General features: G+C 46.4%; 2 protein-coding genes across 6 annotated transcripts in view; both read left to right on the forward strand.

Annotated features, from left to right (window-relative positions):
- The first annotated feature begins 8,501 nt into the window (after positions 1–8,501).
- Positions 8,502–10,971, forward strand: SMIM19 (small integral membrane protein 19). Its single transcript, XM_086747589.1, has 3 exons — positions 8,502–8,695; positions 8,845–8,969; positions 10,097–10,971. Exons 1-3 carry the CDS (start codon positions 8,541–8,543, stop codon positions 10,159–10,161), a joined length of 345 nt encoding a protein of 114 aa, XP_086603715.1. The 5' UTR covers positions 8,502–8,540; the 3' UTR covers positions 10,162–10,971.
- Positions 10,972–11,674: 703 nt separating this feature from the next.
- The window catches only part of SLC20A2 (solute carrier family 20 member 2), a 61,131-nt gene continuing 55,130 nt past the window's right edge, over positions 11,675–17,675 (forward strand). For 4 of the 5 annotated variants that reach the window (XM_086747583.1, XM_086747585.1, XM_086747586.1 and 1 more), the window contains exon 1: positions 11,675–11,775. The gene's annotated coding sequence lies outside the window, so the exon portion shown is untranslated. Of the gene's footprint in view, positions 11,776–12,315; positions 12,402–17,675 lie in introns of all 5 variants that reach the window. The other variant, XM_086747584.1, reaches the window with a different exon arrangement.

The raw sequence follows: 17,675 nt of genomic DNA on the forward strand, positions 1-17,675 counted from the left end.
TATGAGGAAACACTAGGTGGCAGCATGAAAATCAGCTTAGCATTAGTTATTAGCAGTTGCAGTCACTCGTGCCCAAACATAGCCAGGACCTGGCCTTGGAGCCAGTATTTTGCTAGCAAACTTCCATAAACCCCTAAGAGATCTCATTGTGTTTGCATTAGCGAGTCTGTAGTAACAAGACAGATAGATGTAAGGGCTGTCAGAAGAGCCACACATCCCAGTTGAAGGGACTACCTCCCCTTTAACCTTGTTCATGGTATTTCTGTGGTTTACCATCCCTTTTAATCTCAACTTAGTGCAACCTCAACCAAGCTTGAGTGTCACCTTCCAGACTTTCAGTAAAATCAGAGGAGTTTGCACCCTCTCCATCTTTCTGTGCTTGCCCAGTAACCCCTTCTACAATCTCGAGATTGCATAAATCCTGTCCTTCCCGCATTTCCAGCTTCTTTTCCATTAAAGGAAACAGGCAAAGGAAAAAGAGGCAGGACAGCCCTACATGCAGTTGCCTCCCCTCTTTCCAGTTCTCTCTGCTGGGCATTCCAGTTTTCACCACCAATGACAGCCTTGGATAAACATTCGAGGGCTTTGCTGCCTCAGTACAAGCAGGTCTTGTAAGTCTGGTGGAAAACATCAAAAGATGAAGAGCAGGAAGAGGCCTGTTCACAGCTGGAAGCCTGCAAGCCCCTCTCTCCTCATCCATTCCCCAGCCAGCTCTAGACCAGTGGAAATTACCTCCCCTGCCAAGACCATTGCCACAACTCTGCTTAACCTCAACAAAAGCTGCTATTTCCCATCTCAAGCTCAAATAAAGGGCCTCATATACCCTGTCTTTTCCCACAAAAGATGCTTCTCCTGTTTATTGCCAGGTTTCCTATTGTATCCCTGGTCCTCCATCCCAAAAGGCCAGCCAACGAAGCTGCACAAAGACGCAGGCCACACAAGGAGAAGGACTGCTACTGGTGCTCATCTCCTTCAAAAAACTTCAGAGGAGGTTCCTCAAACCACCCTAGGTGGCCAGTGTCATGGTAGATACAGTCCCAGTGGTCCCAGGGCTTTTGTTTGCTGCCATCACCAAGATGAAGGCCTTGGGTCTGGCCCCTTGCCAAGGGACAGGGCAACCCTTTTGCTGAGGTCAGTGATCTACACCACTTTGCCCTTCCCTTTTGGGCAATGCCTCCTCTGCCATCTCTGCAGCAGTCCCACAGCACATCCTGCCCACCCCATCTGACCAGCTAGACAAAGAACCAAAGCAGAGATTGTCTCCCAGACTCAAGAAATAGCACCTGGTTCCCAGACTGAATCCCCCTGGGACACTGCTGTGCCAGCAGTCGAGGAGACAGGGAGATCTCAGACATGCCAGATGAGCCTGCTGACAGTCTGGCTGCGGGTGCCAAATGTGTCAGGGGACCTGGACCCACTGCTGGTATGGCATCTTCTACCCTTGGTCCAATGATATTTCCAAAACAAATTCCCAGTGGATTTCCCAATAAAGTTTAGCTCTTACCAGGTAGGTTTGTACCACAGGATACAGAACAGAAACAGCCTGTCTCAGAGCAGAGTCCCAGATTCAGTTCAAACCCACTGCTCCTTTCTTTTTCTCCTCAGAGTCATCCAAAGAACAGCACTGTCAAGGCTACGATGTTTTCCTTCCCAAACTGCCTGCTGGCTGCAGGTTTCTAGGTGGCTCAAGTGTGATGCAGCGTTTTTTTCCTTTGTTTGCCATGGGTTTCAGACTACATCCTAAAAGTACTCTTATAACTCTAAATCCTGCACAGGTGAGCAGCCTTTACAGTAACTCATCTGTATATTCGACACTATCAGATGTAAAAAGTATTGCATGCATATCCACACCAGCTGCTATGTAGGTCTGGGTAAACATTGAGGAAATAAAATGGACATAACCTATTTAATTAACAGGTTTGTTTTTTTTTTTCTTTTTCGAATGATACTTTTAAAGTCTGTGTTATTCTGTGGTAACTGTAGAGTGGTAACTATTACAGTGGTAACTAACAGAGTGGTAACTATTAAGTGTATCAGAAGTCTAGAATACCACACAAACTTTTTGAAATTCTGTCACAAGCTCTAAAACAATATTTTCCTTTGGTGCCACATAAACAAAACATCAGATAATTATCTTTGTGAAACAGAGGCAGTGCTGTTTGCCAAATATAATTTGTGAGATATTTGGCTGAATTTGCAACTGTAAACGGATTCTATCATTATGACTATAATGTCTTACCAATAGTCAGGAGGCCCTGGGAACAAGAAAAAAGTGGTTCTCAAGTTCTTCTAGCATGATATAATGTACAGTTCATCCAAATAAATTATATGCTAGATGGTACTTTTAAAAAAGAAAAAGGATTTTATGGTTTTATTTTAATTGAAATACTGTATACTTGAGATGACCACATGATTTCCAATAATTGTTAGTCTGTGTTCTGAAGTCTGTAATCCAGTATTTATCAGGATTAAATGGTGAATACATTAAAAATTACAGTGATATTTATGTCCCAGCAATTTCTGATTCTGTTTAGCTCCGGGTAACTCAAAATCATAGAATCATAGAATCATAGAATCATAGAATGGTTAGGGTTGGAAGGGACCTTCAAAGGTTATCTAGTCCAACCCCCCTGCAAGGAGCAGGGACATCCCCAACTAGATCAGGCTGCTCAGAGCCTCATCCAGCCTGGCCTTGAACGTTTCCAGGGATGGGGCTTCCACCACCTTTCTGGGCAACCTGTTCCAGTGTTCTATAACTCGCATTGTAAAAAATTTTTTCCTAATTTCCAATCTAAATCTACCCCCCTCTATTTTAAACCCATTACCCCTCGTCCTATTGCAACAGGCCCTACTGAACAGCCTCTCCCCATCTTTCTTGTAGGCCCCCTTGAGGTACTGGAAGACCACTATAAGGTCTCCCCGGAGCCTCCTCTTCTCCAGGCTGAACAGCCCCAACTCTCTCAGCCTGTCCTCATAAGAGAGGTGCTCCAGCACTTTCATCATCTTCATGGCCCTCCTCTGGACCTTCTCCAACTGGTCCATGTCCTTCTTGTGTTGGGGGCTCCAGAACTGGACACAGTACTCCAGGTGGGGTCTCACCAGGGCAGAGTAGAGGGGCAGAATCACCTCCCTCGAACTGCTGGCCACGCTCCTCTTAATGCAGCCCAGGATGCAGTTGGCCTTCTGGGCCGCAAGGGCGCATTGCCTGCTCATGTTGAGCTTCTCGTCCACCAGCACTCCCAAGTCCTCCTCCTCAGGGCTGCTCTCAATCCATTCCCCGCCCAGCCTGTATTTGTGCCTGGGATTGCCACGACCCAGGTGCAGGACCTTGCACTTGGCCTGGTTGAACTTCATGAGGTTGGCACGGGCCCACCTCTCCAGCCTGTCAAGGTCCCTCTGGATGGCATCCCTCCCTTCCAGCGTGTTGACGGCACCACACAACTTGGTGTCATCGGCGAACTTGCTGAGGGTGCACTCTATCCCACTGTCCATATCGCCGACAAAGATGTTGAACAGGGCTGGGCCCAGCACGGACCCCTGAGGGATGCCACTCATAGAATAGTTTGGGTTGGAAGGGACCTTTAAAGGTCATCTACTCCAACCCCTCTTCAAGAAGCAGGGACATCTCCAACTAGATCAGGTTGCTCAGAGCCTCATCCAGCCTGGCCTTGAACGTTTCCAGGGATGGGGCATCTACCACCTCTCTGGGCAACCTGTTCCAGTGTTCTACCGCCCTCATTGTAAACATTTTTTTTCCTAATATCTAATCTGAATCTGCTTCCTTCTATTTTAAAACCCCCTGTCCTATCACAACAGGCCCTGCTAAAAAGTTTCTCCTCATCTTTCTTATAAGCCCCCTTTAGGTACTGGAAGGCTGCTATAACGTCTCCCCGGAGCCTTCTCTTCTCCAGGCTGAACAGCCCCAACTCTCGCAGCCTGTCCTCATAGGAGAAGTGCTCCAGCCCTTTGATCATCTTCATGGGCCTCCTCTGGACTCGCTCCAGCAGGTCCACATCCTTCTTATGTTAAGGGCTCCAGAGCTGGACACAGTACTGCATGTGAGGTCTCACCAGAGCAGAGTAGAGGGGCAGAATCACCTCCCTCAACCTGCTGGCCAGGCTTCTTTTGATGCAGCCCAGGATGCAGTTGTCTTTCTGGGCTGCAAGCGCACATTGCCAGCTCATGTTGAGCTTTTCGTCCACTAGTACCCTTCTCCTCGGGGCTGCTCTCAATCCATTCCCCGCCCGGCCTGTATTTGTGCTTGGCATTGCCCCAACCCATGTGCAGGACCTTGCACTTGGCCTTGTGGAATTTCATGAGGTTCTCATGGGCCTACCTCTCCAGCCTGTCAGGGTCCCTCCAGATGGCATCCCTTCCCTCCACCATGTCAACGGCACCAGACAGCTTGGTGTTGTCAGCGAACTTGCTGAGGGTGCACTCACTCCCACTGTCCATGTGGCCAACAAAGATGTTTAACAGGGCCAGTCCCAATACCGACCCCCGAGGAATGCCACTCGTCACCAATCTCCACTTGGACATTGAGCCGTTGACAGCAACCCTTTGAGTGTGGCCATCCAGCCAATTCCTTATCTATGGAGTGGTCCACCTGTCAAATCCGTGTTTCTCTAGTTTAGAGTGGGACAGTGTCAAATGCTTTGCAAAAGTCCAGGTAGATTATGTCAGTTGGTCGTCCCTTGTCCACTAATGCTGTAACCCCATCACAGAAGGCTACCAAATTGGTCAGGCATGATTTGCCCCTAGTGAAGCCATGTTGGCTGTCACCAGTCACCTCCTTATATTTCATGTGCCTTAGCATGGTTTCTAGAAGAATCTGCTCCATGACCTTGCCAGGTACAGATGTGAGACTGACCAGCCTATAGATCCCCAGGTCTTCCTTTTTTCACTTTTAAAAAATGAGGGTTATGGTTCCCCTTTTCCAGTTCTTGGGAACCTCACCGGACTGCCATGACATCTCAAATATGATGCAATTCATATGATGATCCATTAAAAATTATATATAGAGAGACAGAGAGACACACAGAGATTCTTTGGCCATATTTTCAAAAGAACAAGCTTGCTGTTAAATTCCAGCTTTCCCATTTTTGATATGAAGTAACTGGATATTCAAAACTTATAATATTCAGCAGCTTTCAGTGAAATTTGCAGTAGTTGCTGGATGCTAAGGACTTTTGGAAAGTGAAGTCTTTCCTTGTAGAGCTGGAAGACTCTCTTCAGCAATTCTCTTGCTAAATGTATGGGACTGAAGTGGATGCTTTTATCCAGTACACACTAGATTTCTTTGTGGAATGAACAAAGTTTGCACTTTTGTAAAAGTTGGGATTTTTTTTTTTTAATTAAACCACATAGATACATGTTTTTCTCTCTAAGAGCTGGTTCCTGTGAGGGCTTGTGTCTGACCCATAGCTGAAACTCCCCAGGCTTATTTGCTACTGTGTAATGTTGAAAATCTAGCCACTAAGCTTGGGTCCCCATTAGTTATGTTTTGCCAGAATAGCTTATGCCAATACCATATATTATTATTACATATTATTTGTTTGGTGCTTACATGCTTTGGTCACAGGCCAGAATCCTGGAGGTCAGATGCTATACAGGCACGGCATAAAATGACAGTCCTTTGCCTACAAGCAACTTTAGTATGAGAAAATAGAAAACACCTGATGCCCTCATGCATTAACAACATACACAAGCATTGGTTATCCCATCCCAGCTCATCCAAGCTACAAATAAATATGCTACATAATCTACACAGACAGGTCACACCACTTCCTGTGCATGCAGCGACAACTGCAAAGCCTGACTTTGCTCTGATCAAATCCAACCGGAGCTTGCATTCCTGTTTCTGAAGGTGCTTAAGGAGCCTAAGACTGAAACTAAAGCCCAAGCTATAAAAGGAAACAACAATGTACCACGACAAGCTAACCTAGGCTTAAGAGTCAACCAATTTTTGTATTTGAACCAGATTCCTCAAGGAAGTCACGCAGAAGGCCTACATCCCCAGAACTTCTGTTGCTACAGGCCAGCAAGTGGGACATCCCTTCTTTTTCTCAGGTTTGCAAGGCTGTCACACTCACTGCAGCGCCAGATGTTGTGCTCCTCAACCTAACCCTGTCCTACCCGCTGCTTAACATTTGCTAACTTCATAGGGGTATGTGGGGGAAGAGAATCTCTCCCTGCCTGTCTTCTAGGTTGGGGAGGAGTGGATTATCTGAGCCTTAAATAGAGCATTTATTAAATCAAACAAATCAGGCACCGGCTGAGTGAGGCAGAGTCTATTCCTGCATCCTGGAGGCTGCAGACAAAACCTCGAGACCTGAATTCATGTTTTGTGGATGCAGGCCTTGGCTTCCTGTGGATGAGAACCTGGGTGCAGAGTTCTGGGGCATTCCAGCCCCTTCCTGGGTTGGCTGGAGCAGACCTGCAGGGTTCATGCAAAAAGTGCCTTTATATACAGCTGGAATACAGCTTCTCTACACCCCATACAAGGCAGTCCGATCTCAACTGAGGTCTAGAGCTAGTAGTGAAATATAAAGAGCACTCAAATTACTTATGTTTACTCTTTGCACTATTCTTCCACAGATGTGTAATGCTTTTTTTGTCAGGCCTGTTAGCAGAAAAGTTCAACATATTAAAAAAGAAAAAAAAAACCCTCGACTTCATGAGAAACTGTTTAAAATCCCTGTGAAACCATGCTTAATTAACTGTCTTGTGTCATGTAGCATAAGTGACAGAGTCTTTTTTTTCTTTTTCTCTTAGTGGTTTCCACAGTTCTCTGCATGGGTGCCGTCCCAACGTAATGACCTAGAATTATGTCTAATTGCTGTTCTATTCTTCTTTCCCACACCATGTGGGGCAAGGAACTTTTCTCATTACAACAGCACCTTAGTTTTGTTTTTTTTTTCTTTTAATCTTGTCATTTTCACTTATATGCTTATGTCCTGATCTGAGGCCTCTTAAAATTAATCTGTTCCACAGCATGAAAAGAGAATGACTTGGCACATCTTGCAGGGAGAAAATGGCTCCCTAAAGGACAGAGTTTCCCCAGGCTGGTTGGACGTTTGCAAAGCAAGTGCCATCCAAGTGAGGCGTCTAGACTCCCTCTACTCAGTACGGGATCAGAGCACTTCCTGGGCATAGAAGGACTAATTCTGAATGTTTGACGTATGTTATATAAATCATGCTATAAAAATTACTTTTTTTTTCTCCTTATTGTCTAATAAACGGTGAAGACAAATAACTGCAACATAAGCACAAACCTGAAATACGCATAAAGCAAAGAGAGATGAACCATATCTATAATGTCTACATTATAGTAGTTCTAGTATCTGAAGGCAAATATGTTAAAAGTAAATATCAGGGCCAGAGGTGGATAGAAAGAAACAGGAGAAGATGAAGGACAGAATGCCTAATCCATCATGTAGCTCAAACATGCCACATCAGGTAGTACAAAAAAAAAAAAAAAAAAAAAAAGAGTATGTATGTGGATGATGTGTATGTGTGTGTTAGAACATCCTCTGTCTACTTAATCTGCATCTCATTAAGCAGTTCAGACAACTTTTCAAAAAATGCTCGCTCTGCTCCACCTTTTCTGGCAAAGCATAATCCTAGAACTGTGCTTTTTGGCATCTGGAGCATATGGAGCATAGGAGTAATCTGTGTTGCCCCAGTGTCTGAATATCCAGCAACTCCCATTTTGGCACACAAAAAAAAAGAGGCAGCAAGATTTTTCAGAAAGTGCTGTTTCTATTTTGACAACCTAAACTGTCAAATTAGTTCCTGTGTGAAAAGTGAAAGCTCGTGACAACCTGAACTTCTTTTTATCTTGACACCAGGTACTGCTGAGCTACATCCCACATGATTCCACTGCCACAAAGCGAGCACCAGCTCAGGCGAGTGACGGTGCTTTTGACTCCATGCTTGCCAGGCTTTCAGAGCTGCCGAATTCACACCTCTTCTGGCCCTCTACCCACCTGTGTACTTCCCCTAGACGCTGGCACCGTGAAAACAAAAAGACTGTTATATCCCCTGTGCCTGCACCCCCTGGGAGAGAAATTGTCATAGAATCATAGAACAGGTAGGGTTGGAAGGAACCTTCAAAGGTCATCTAGTCCAACCCCCCTGCAAGGAGCAGAAACATCTCCAACCAGATCTGGCTGCTCAGGGCCCCATCCAGCCTGGCCTTGAACGTTTCCAGGGATGGGGCATCTACCACCCCTCTGGGCAACCTGTTCCAGTATTCCACCACCCTCATTGTAAAAAATTTATTTCTTACGTCACCTATTTCTGCCCCCTCCCCTAGGGACCGGTACCTAGATGGGACATAAAAGCGTGTGGAGGATACGGGGGTGGAGCGGCCCGAGGCCCTCACGGCGTTCCCTCCGGGCCACCCCAACGGCAGCAGGAATGCCGACACGCAGCACCTCACACCGGCCCCGACAGCTCCCCTGACGTCACTTCCTACCGCCCGCCCGCGCACCGCCAAGGGGCCGCCCCTAACGGCCGGCCCCCAACGGCCGCTCTCCATGGCGGCGGCGGCCGTGGGGGCGGGCGGTGGCTCAGCGGCGCTAGGCGACAGCGGCGCCATCGACTACTCGGTGCATGAGGCATGGAACGAGGCGACCAACGTCTACCTGCTGGTGGTGCTGGCCAGCCTTGCCCTCCTCGTCTACGCCCGGCGGTGAGGGGCGGCAGCGGGGCGGGGGGGGAACGGCATGGGGGGGCGGGGCGAGGGCTCCCGCCGGGAAGCGGCTGCGCCGGCTCCACGTGCAGCGGGCCGGGCCGGGCCGGGCCGGGCCGGGCCTCTTTAGCGCCTCACCTCCCTCGCAGGAACAAGAGGCGGATCATGCGCATCTTCACCCTGCCCCCGGCCGCCGAGACGCCGCCCGAGCCTAACTTCTACGACAGCATGAAGAAGATCCGCTTGCGGCAGCAGCTGGAGATGTACTCCCTTGGTAAGTGGGAGGAAAGAGGGAGCTCCTCTGGGCCCGTGGGTTACTGGGAACGGTTCCTGCGGGGCTGCCCTCGACCCTGCCTGTCCTCCTGTGGTGGTGACACTGGGAAGGAGCCCCGGTCCTGCAGCACCCTGCAAGGGGGGTTCTGCAGGCGCGTGAGTCACAGGATTGAGGCCTGAGGCAGCGGCTGTACGATTCTTTGCTAGCTGTCAAAACAAATCCGATGTTGAAGTTAAAAAGAGCTGGGAATATCTGAATATTGTCAAAACGTGAATGGATTTGTAAAAGTTGAGAGGACTGTGGGATCACGGGTAATTCTACTTCATACATTGAAAATAAATGAGAATTTCACTGTACCAACAAGTGTTGCCGCTCCCACCTTAATGTTGAAGGTTAGGATGATGGTAGGAAAGAGCCCTGTGCCTCTGATATTCCAGAGGTCCAATTCAGAGAAACACCTGTACTTGCTTCACATCTGCCGTACATGCACGCCTAGAGGCAATATGGGCAAGAAATACTTAATGAGTTAAAACCACCTTTTAAATGTTAAGATTTAATGTAAAGAGTCTTAAACTAGGCCAATGCATTCTGTAGGAACAAAGAAGCGTGAGCTTCCTACAGGGGAGTGCTTGCTGGCATTAGTTGTTGGCGTTTGTTCCACCACACACAACTCTGATCTCCCTTTAACCTGGTTAATTTTGAAGTCAATGTGCTTGTTAGCTTGTGGCTTGTATACTGTGGAGGAGATGAGTGATGTGGAGACCAACCGTGTGACTAATGAGTCGTTCAGGTCATCTGGAATAGTACTTCTGAAGCCAGAGTCTTTAATTTTTTTCTCAAATGAAAGGACCTAAATGGAATCATAGTTCTTTGCCATTAATTTCCTGACATTTTGCTATGAACCTATTGTTCAGCCTTTCAAAGGCCACATTCTAAAGGACTAGCTCCACGCAGTGACTGAAACTTCCCCTTGTGGTGAAATTACGTTCTCTAACCTTAAGTCTATTTCTTGATTGTTATCATATTTATACATGCATATATACAGGTATGTATACATGCACAGACATATACATACATGTATATAATAAACTGTATAATTGGTGTTGATCAGTGTTTCTTTTTTTCAGCAAGGAAGTATGAACAGCAGCAGCCATCAAAACAGACTGAAAGCGTACAGCTCTCGGTGGAATGAAGCCCACAATTGTAGGAACTCAGGACATATTTCCAGTACTGATGATAAAGAGTCAGCGTGGAGCTATTTTCAGTGCCTCTTAATTGATACATAGCTGAAGGCAAGAGGGAAAGGAAGGGGACTCTCCTCAAAACTTTGCTCGCAGTAGCTTTTCTCTGAGCCGATTGCATAGTGAAGTAAACCGATTGCATAGTGAAACACAGGGCAGACCTGCTCAGAGAAATCTCTGAGGGCAGAGAAGTGCAGTCTAACCAGTATTTTAAATTATTTCTCTGCCGCCACCTTGGAAATCAGCCAGTAACAGCTGCCTATGATTTAGTAACAGCACCCTAGAGAAAGCAAGGCAGTACCTGTCTGCCTGGAAACCCTTTTGTTCCTTGATCACACATTGCTGAATTTGCTGAATGCATTCAGTACATGTGAATGAAGATACCGTGACCTTACTGCCTAGTGAAGGTGAGCAGCTCTGAGAGCCTGCTCTCTGTCTTTATGTGGGGGTTGCGTATGCAATACTGTGAACCTTTCCTGGAGAAACTCTAAACGGAGAGTTTACACAGTGAACTGCCTATCTAGAAGACACTTAGGGCCAATACTACAATGTTGATAGCAAAGGTGGTTAGCATAATTTAGTCAAATTGCTTTAACGAATGGGATTGTATATAAAAATTTGCATAAACAGAAAGATCACTGCTTATCCAGAAGAGACATCACACCCCAGTTACTTTTTTCTTCCTAGGTAAATGACAAAATAAGTTGATTTAAAGAATACTGCAGAAATCACTTAATAAAAGCATCTAATTATGATAACTACTTGAAGATGTATCATGCTGTAATTCCTATCTTTACGTGACTTTAGTAGGCTGAGTGGGATACAGAATGCTAACAAACAGCACAGGGAGCTGGAAGTATATGCCCAGAAAGAGGGTTGTTTTCCAATTCTGTGCTAAAATGATATTAATTCTTGTAGCAGTGGTAAATGGCACTGCAGTTCCATTCAGATATGAGGAAACTTGGCTTTGTTCACCAAATCTTCTTTATTATATTGAAATTATCTCTATTTCAGTGTCCGCAGGGTGATCTGGGCTGCACTGATGGTGGCGGGAGGTGGCTGAGGGGGTTTGCTGCGGGAGAAGGGTTCCTTTGGGTGAAGCCTGGCACCCCCGCCGCCCGCGCCGAGGGCTCCCTTTGACAGCTTCCCCGCGTGGAACCGAGAAAAGCCGAAGTGTGGCTCCGCGGGGCCGAGGGCTGGCGGAGGAAGCGCCGTTCGAAGGAGGAAGGGCGAGGAGATCCGGGAAACCCCGGGCCTGCCGGCAGCTCGGCGGCGCTGCCCGGCCTCCTCCCGCTGCCTTCTCCTTCCTCCGGTGTACGAAGGTCCGGCTCCGCGTCCTCTCCCCGTTACCCAGCGGTACCCGGACGGGACAGGCACCCACCTCTCCCCGACCTCCCCGGGCACGAGTGCTGTCCCGGCGCCTCGCGACCGGAAGCGGCACCCTTCTCCCCTCCCCGCGCCGACCTCACTTGCTTCCGCCGCCGTTTCCGCCTCCGGGCCGCGCCGGCTGCCGTTGCCGCCGCTGCAGCCGTTGTCGCCGCTGCTTGCAGGGCGCCCGCCGGGCGGTGAGTGGGGCCGCGGCGGGGCACGCGCGCAGGGGCGCCTCGCCTCCGCGCCTCCCCTCGCGCAGCAGGGAGGGGGGCGCCTCACCGGCGGTGGCGTGCGGGGGCCGTTGTGAGGCGGGAAGGGGCCGCGCGAGGAGAAAGCGCGGGTGGGAGTGGGAGCGGGGACGGGGACCGCCTCCGGCTCCGCTTGAGGCTTGGGGTCAGGCCGCGTGCCGCTGGGCCGGGCGGGCTTTCTCCTGCGTCCTCTTCGCGCCCTAAGCCCGGCTTCACCCCGCGGGCGCCGCAGCCTTGTCCCGAGAGTTCGGCCCCTCCTTCCTGCCGGCCCTGCCCACCCGAGCGGCCAGCCCGGGAACGGACGGCGCCGGGACGGATCCCCTCTAATGGCGCACCTGCCGTAACGCTCGCCGGGGCTGCTGTCCTCAACAGCCACCCGCGGCTCCATGCGCTTCAATAAAGCAGCAGGTCAAAATGAACCCGTTCTTTCCCAGTTCACTAAACCCAGCCGTCTGTAGCTAATAATTTTTACAATTTTTCTCTCAGCTGAGCTGGAAGTACCGTGAAGCGCTTAGAAATCTCGAGCGGCTTGCAGCTCCGCTTGTATTCATGGACCTGAGGTAGTGGCACAGGTATCTTAGAAACTTAATTGTTGAGACAAAACATGTCTAAGGAGAAGCAAAAGCAAAAGCTTTTCCAGGCCATGTACCTTTTGCATTTACTAGTGTATTAGAAGAATGCTGCTTGAGCTGTGAGTGAAGGGCACATCGCGGTTTGTTTTCCTGACTCAAGTGCAGCTATTGAAGTTCTGCCCCAGCAAAACCATACCCTGCTTTGTTGGGGTTTTTGTGTTTCAGTTTTACCCTACAAGTATGCTTTGGGACGGAAGGTGCAGTCAGCTTTTGAAACTTTACCTCAGTTTTCTGCAGTGATTTTTACCTGTTAATTCATGATATTGCATGTAGGAAAAAAAGTGCTTTCTTTAATTGATAGTGAAAGATCAATTCGTAAAAGCAAAGGCAGATAGATTAGTGACAATAGATCTATTTTTTAGCGTTCATTCACTGTAGTGGGGCTTGTAGCAAAGCACAGGAACGGATTCTTAAACTCTTGTGGAACTTTGTTCATGCTGAATTATTAGATGCCTTGGATGGGAAAAGCCTATGACCTTTAAAAAAGCTGTGTCAAAGTTATCTTTAGTTGCGTTTATTTTTGAGAATGCTGTACAGAGGGAAATCTTTCTAGCTTACCCAATACTGTTTTAAAAGCTATTATGATACGTAGATTTAGTGGTGTCTGGTCAAACAAAACGTGTGAGGGAAGGCATTCAAAGCAGTTAAAATTTTGTATCCACAAGGTACTGCAAAAAAGCATTAACAAGTTGCTCTTAATTATAACACGGATGTTTTTGAGAATCTGACCACTCTGTTGCATCCATGGGAGCTACTGAACAGTGAGATCTTTGTAAATGCAGTCTTCAGATAAAGTTACAACTATGAGATTATAATCTTATGGAAAAACTATAATCTTCTGTTAAGTGGTGGAAAAGTTCTCTCTCTTCTCATAATTAAAATGTGACTGGCTAGGTTTTATACTCCGTGCTGCACAAATGATCAAAGCTTTTCAGACAGCTTTGTAAATTCTGTGACAAGGCTCAAGAGGGTGTTAAATATTTCTAAGCTATGAGTGTGGCTGTGTTTAAAGCTGAAGATGTTCTAAACTCTGTGGGCCTTGTTGTGAAAATATCGTCCCCTGTGCCATGAGCATTTTGAGATTCAGTCCAGTGTTACATGTCTGGGTAGTATGAACTGGCACGTGCTGGCTGAGCCCAGATGAGAACATAGCCTGTAGCAGCTGCTGTGGTGCGTTATAGCCATAAGAGTTACGAATTTCAGCAGCATGATGCTTGGGTGGTGCTAAACTTGCTCTCAAACTTCCCTTCCAAAACTGCCTAATTTGTCAAGAAGACACACAGGGGAGGCCTTTGCTGTACCACCTGTACCGCTGACACCAGTAGAAGTTCTGAAAACGGGGAGAAGATCCCAGTGCCCTCATCCAAGTATGGTTTGTGGGGAAGCTTCTTCAGTGCAATGCAAAATTATTCATTGAGAATATTCTAACCTACGATTAATCTTTCTGTAATTTGCATTTTGCATATATGATTAAGAAGCATTGGCCAAAAGCCTGGTGACAGCACAGGGCTCTGGAATGTCTCCCTGTTACCTGGGCAGTTTATTCACGTTAGCTTACTTCCGTGAGCATAATTGCTCCTTTTAAAGTCCTCCTGAATTCAGGAGTGCCGCTGCTATTGAGCAAGCTGAAATTATACACGCTGCAGAGAGAAAGGTGGGTATGTTGCAACTTAACCTGTCTTTTGGAGGAATTGAAAAGATGACCTTTGAAGGTCCCTTCCAACCCTAACCATTCTATGATTCTATGATTTTGCCCTGTCCCTAATTTCTACATTAAAGAGACTGAAAATTGTCACTACGTGCCTTCTTCAACGGGGAAGGAGCACCTTGTTGGAAAACGTGTTATTAACTCCATGATGTCTTTGGCCTGTTATGCCTAAGGAACAATAGCGTTTGGAGGAGGCTCGCTGACGGAGTGCACTATTCAGTCACGATTGCTTACGCTCCAAATCAGAAGTAGTGATCAAAAGGCATTCCTTTTTCTCTCCAAACACTTAAACCATGTTTTAGTCATGGTAAGGAACCTGGTTGATGTCACCTAATTTATAACATAGTCGCTCAAAAAGGCAGCACTTGATCTTGTCCTTGAGACAGAGCTGCCGCTGAAGAGCAGAAGGTTTCTTTGCCTCAGGCCCCTGAGAATAGAGGTAAGATCCTTTACTTTGCAGACCTGTTTCTGTTGCAGCATAAGAGTTACGGGCTAAGAACAAGTTTCTTGTAGTCTTGACAAGCTCCATCAGAAATTGGTGTTGCCTGTGCCGGCAGGACTCCCTTCTGGCTAAGGGACAGATACTGAGTATGACCAGAGATGTTGACTGCTGGCAGGACACCCCAAAAACAGTGCAAATGTCTCATGAGGAATCTGACATCGAGGAGTGGAAATTGCTGCTGCTTCTTCCATAACAGAAGACAAGAAGGAAGGAGGAAAAGAAAACCCCATATCATGTTAAGAGCAAAAGACTCAGGATTTTTTTAGGTAGGAAAAATCCTGCTTTAATAATTTTTTTTTCCCAACTCTTTGGAAAGAAAAAAAAACCAAAAAACCTGATAAAACTTGTCAGTGCTCAGTTGCCTCTATGAAATCTGCGTTTACAAGGAAAAGGCTAAGAACCTTTTTAAGAATGAAGGTGCTTTGCCTGATTTTTGCAAGGAATGTCTAAGCTTTGGGTGTTACTTTAATAAAAATAATTTCTGATCTTTTTATGGAATATCTGAACTCTGGGTGTTACTTTAATAAAAACAACTCCGAACTCCAATATTAACAGAATTGTTAAAAGGAGTTAGTTCTCAGTGAGAAAAACAATAAACTGAATTTGGAATTTCTGAACCAAGCCCTCGAAAGCAATTTGTGGCAAAACTCCATAAAAAGAAAAAAAAAAGCCCTCAATATTATAAAATAGCTGTATAGCTTCTTTCTCAATTGTAGATAGACACTGCTTGGAAAAGTGATTCTCCCCTTGCAAAGGCCTAGGAATTAGATGTTTTAGGAGAACTGGGTTTAATTTTAGTCTTAACAGTAAAATGAATTAAAAATCTTAAAAAATCTTGCTGCTCAAGAGAAATTTGAGTCTGAGAAAATACCTTACATCTGAAGAAGAACTTAGATCCTGAGTCTACAGTCTCCTTCAGTTTTTGTCGGACTGTCAGACTTGCTGGAACTGGTTTTGGACATCCGTGATGTATAAAAGGCACGTGTATAGCTTGCTCCCAAGAAAGACCACGATTTGGACAAGATTATAAAAACGTTTACTTTTTTGTAATGGAATAGAATGAGTATTTTGAAAAGACTGGGCTGGCAGGAGGGGTGTATTACTTTCCAAAATATCCTCTGGATTATCCTGAAAACATAGTTTGTAATATGCTCTTGACTGACAGCATAGGATGTGAAGCATAAATTCCTGAGCAGGAAAGATGTATGTTGGTTGTGCAATGGGAGGTTCCATGTGATCTCGTTATTTATGGCACTCCTCTCAGATGTCATTCTGGGATTCAAACAGCTGCTGTGAACTTTACCCAGCACAGAGTACTCTGTGTGTTTGAATGACTGTTTTGCTGTTGCTCAGGTCGTGGTGTACGCTCTGATGAGCAATATTAGAACCAACTTCTGTGACACTGGCTGTAAAAACAGAGCAGAACTTAGGGAACCCTTTTACTAACTGAATAAAAGCTTGAAGGGGGAAAATAGTAAGAATTTAATCTTCTGTAGCTGTAGGTGCCTTGTTGATGTCCACCAACCAATTTCTTTACACTGTAATATGGAAGGAAGAGAGGACTGACAGAAAATGAAGACTTGCTTTTTCTTTTCAGAGGGAAGGTCAGAAAGGTAGAGGCAGAGGCACAGGCTTTTTTTCAGTCTTATTTCTTTTCTTCATGACCATCTTGTTAAATGGCAGAAACCGTTGTTTGCTTTGGTAATGGCTCAGGGAGTGGTGCTACAGCCAGGGCTTTGGGTATCTGGATCACGGGGCGTGCTTTGAGAAGCCCGGGCTGCTAGGGGCGGATGGCGTGCACCTAACCAAGAGGGGGAAGAGTGTGTTTGGACAGAGACTTGCCAGGCTCGTCCGGAGGGCTTTAAACTAGTGTTGCTGGGGGAGGGGGAGCACAGTTCAGCCCACTGCTGTCAGCATGGCGCCAGTGCCAGCACCGTCTTCCAGTACCTCAAGGGGGCCTACAAGAAAGATGGGGAGAGGCTGTTTAGTAGGGCCTGTTGCAATAGGACAAGAAGTAATGGGTTTAAAATAGAGGGGGGTAGATTTAGATTGGAAATTAGGAAAAAATTTTTTACAATGCGAGTTATAGAACACTGAAACAGGTTGCCCAGAAAGGTGGTGGAGGCCCCATCCCTGGAAACGTTCAAGGCCAGGCTGGATGAGGCTCTGAGCAACCTGATCTAGTTGGGGATGTCCCTGCTCCTTGCAGGGGGGTTGGACTAGATGACCTTTGAAGGTCCCTTCCAACCCTAACCATTCTATGATTCTATGATTCTAATGAGCTGTGGCTCGTTATGCATTTTGATAGGTGGCAGTGCTATTCCTAAATAGATCCAAATCTATAGTCAGATAAGGCTTGGAATAATTTTTGTTCTTAGCTCAACTAAATAACCAAGTTCATATGATCTGTAAGTGGCCAGTGGATTTTTTTTTCTTAGGCAAAGTATGTACTGCTCGTATTGCACATGTATTTAAGCTAATTTTAGGACAACAGATTGAGAATTCTAGCAGCCAAAAATACCTTTGTTGAGTCCGTTAAAAGATTTCTTTACTCAAACTCTGTTTTTGTATGTAACAAACAGAAAATATCATATCTTTTTGACTTAATATTTGGTAACGTCCCAAAAGTGGTGAAAGCATTGCACTCAAGGCTTCCAAGATTACTTTTGCTACTGCTGATGGGAGAATTGTTCTCTATCATTACTGTCTTCTCTTTCAACCTCAGCAAATCCTGAAATGCCAAAGGCAAACCACTTGATGGCTGATCAGAGGTCCTGGAGATGCTGGTATGGCAGTGCTCTGAAACTTGTGGCTTGGACTGCTGTTTGAGCACTGTCTAAGAGTATTGTAGAAGTACCTGGTTCAGTGTGTTGTCTTTACGCATGTGAGACAGAAAAACAAGAAAGCATTTATGGCCTCTTAGAAAATAAATATTAAGGTCATCACTATGGAATAGTTCCTAAGACCGCTGCATAACTCTTAGACAGCTTAGGGAGGTCATTGA

The sequence above is a fragment of the Chlamydotis macqueenii genome, chromosome 4 (genome assembly GCF_036417535.1).
Source record: "Chlamydotis macqueenii isolate bChlMac1 chromosome 4, bChlMac1.mat, whole genome shotgun sequence".
In the NCBI taxonomy this organism is placed as follows: Eukaryota; Metazoa; Chordata; class Aves; order Otidiformes; family Otididae; genus Chlamydotis; species Chlamydotis macqueenii.

Excerpts from the sequence above, each read along its gene's own strand:
- SMIM19 (XM_086747589.1), top strand. The coding sequence starts at position 8,541 with ATGGCGGCGGCGGCCGTGGGGGCGGGCGGTGGCTCAGCGGCGCTAGGC. Across the intron at positions 8,696-8,844 it reads CTCCTCGTCTACGCCCGGCG|GAACAAGAGGCGGATCATGC; the intron begins GTGAGGGGCGGC and ends CCTCCCTCGCAG. Across the intron at positions 8,970-10,096 it reads GCTGGAGATGTACTCCCTTG|CAAGGAAGTATGAACAGCAG; the intron begins GTAAGTGGGAGG and ends TCTTTTTTTCAG.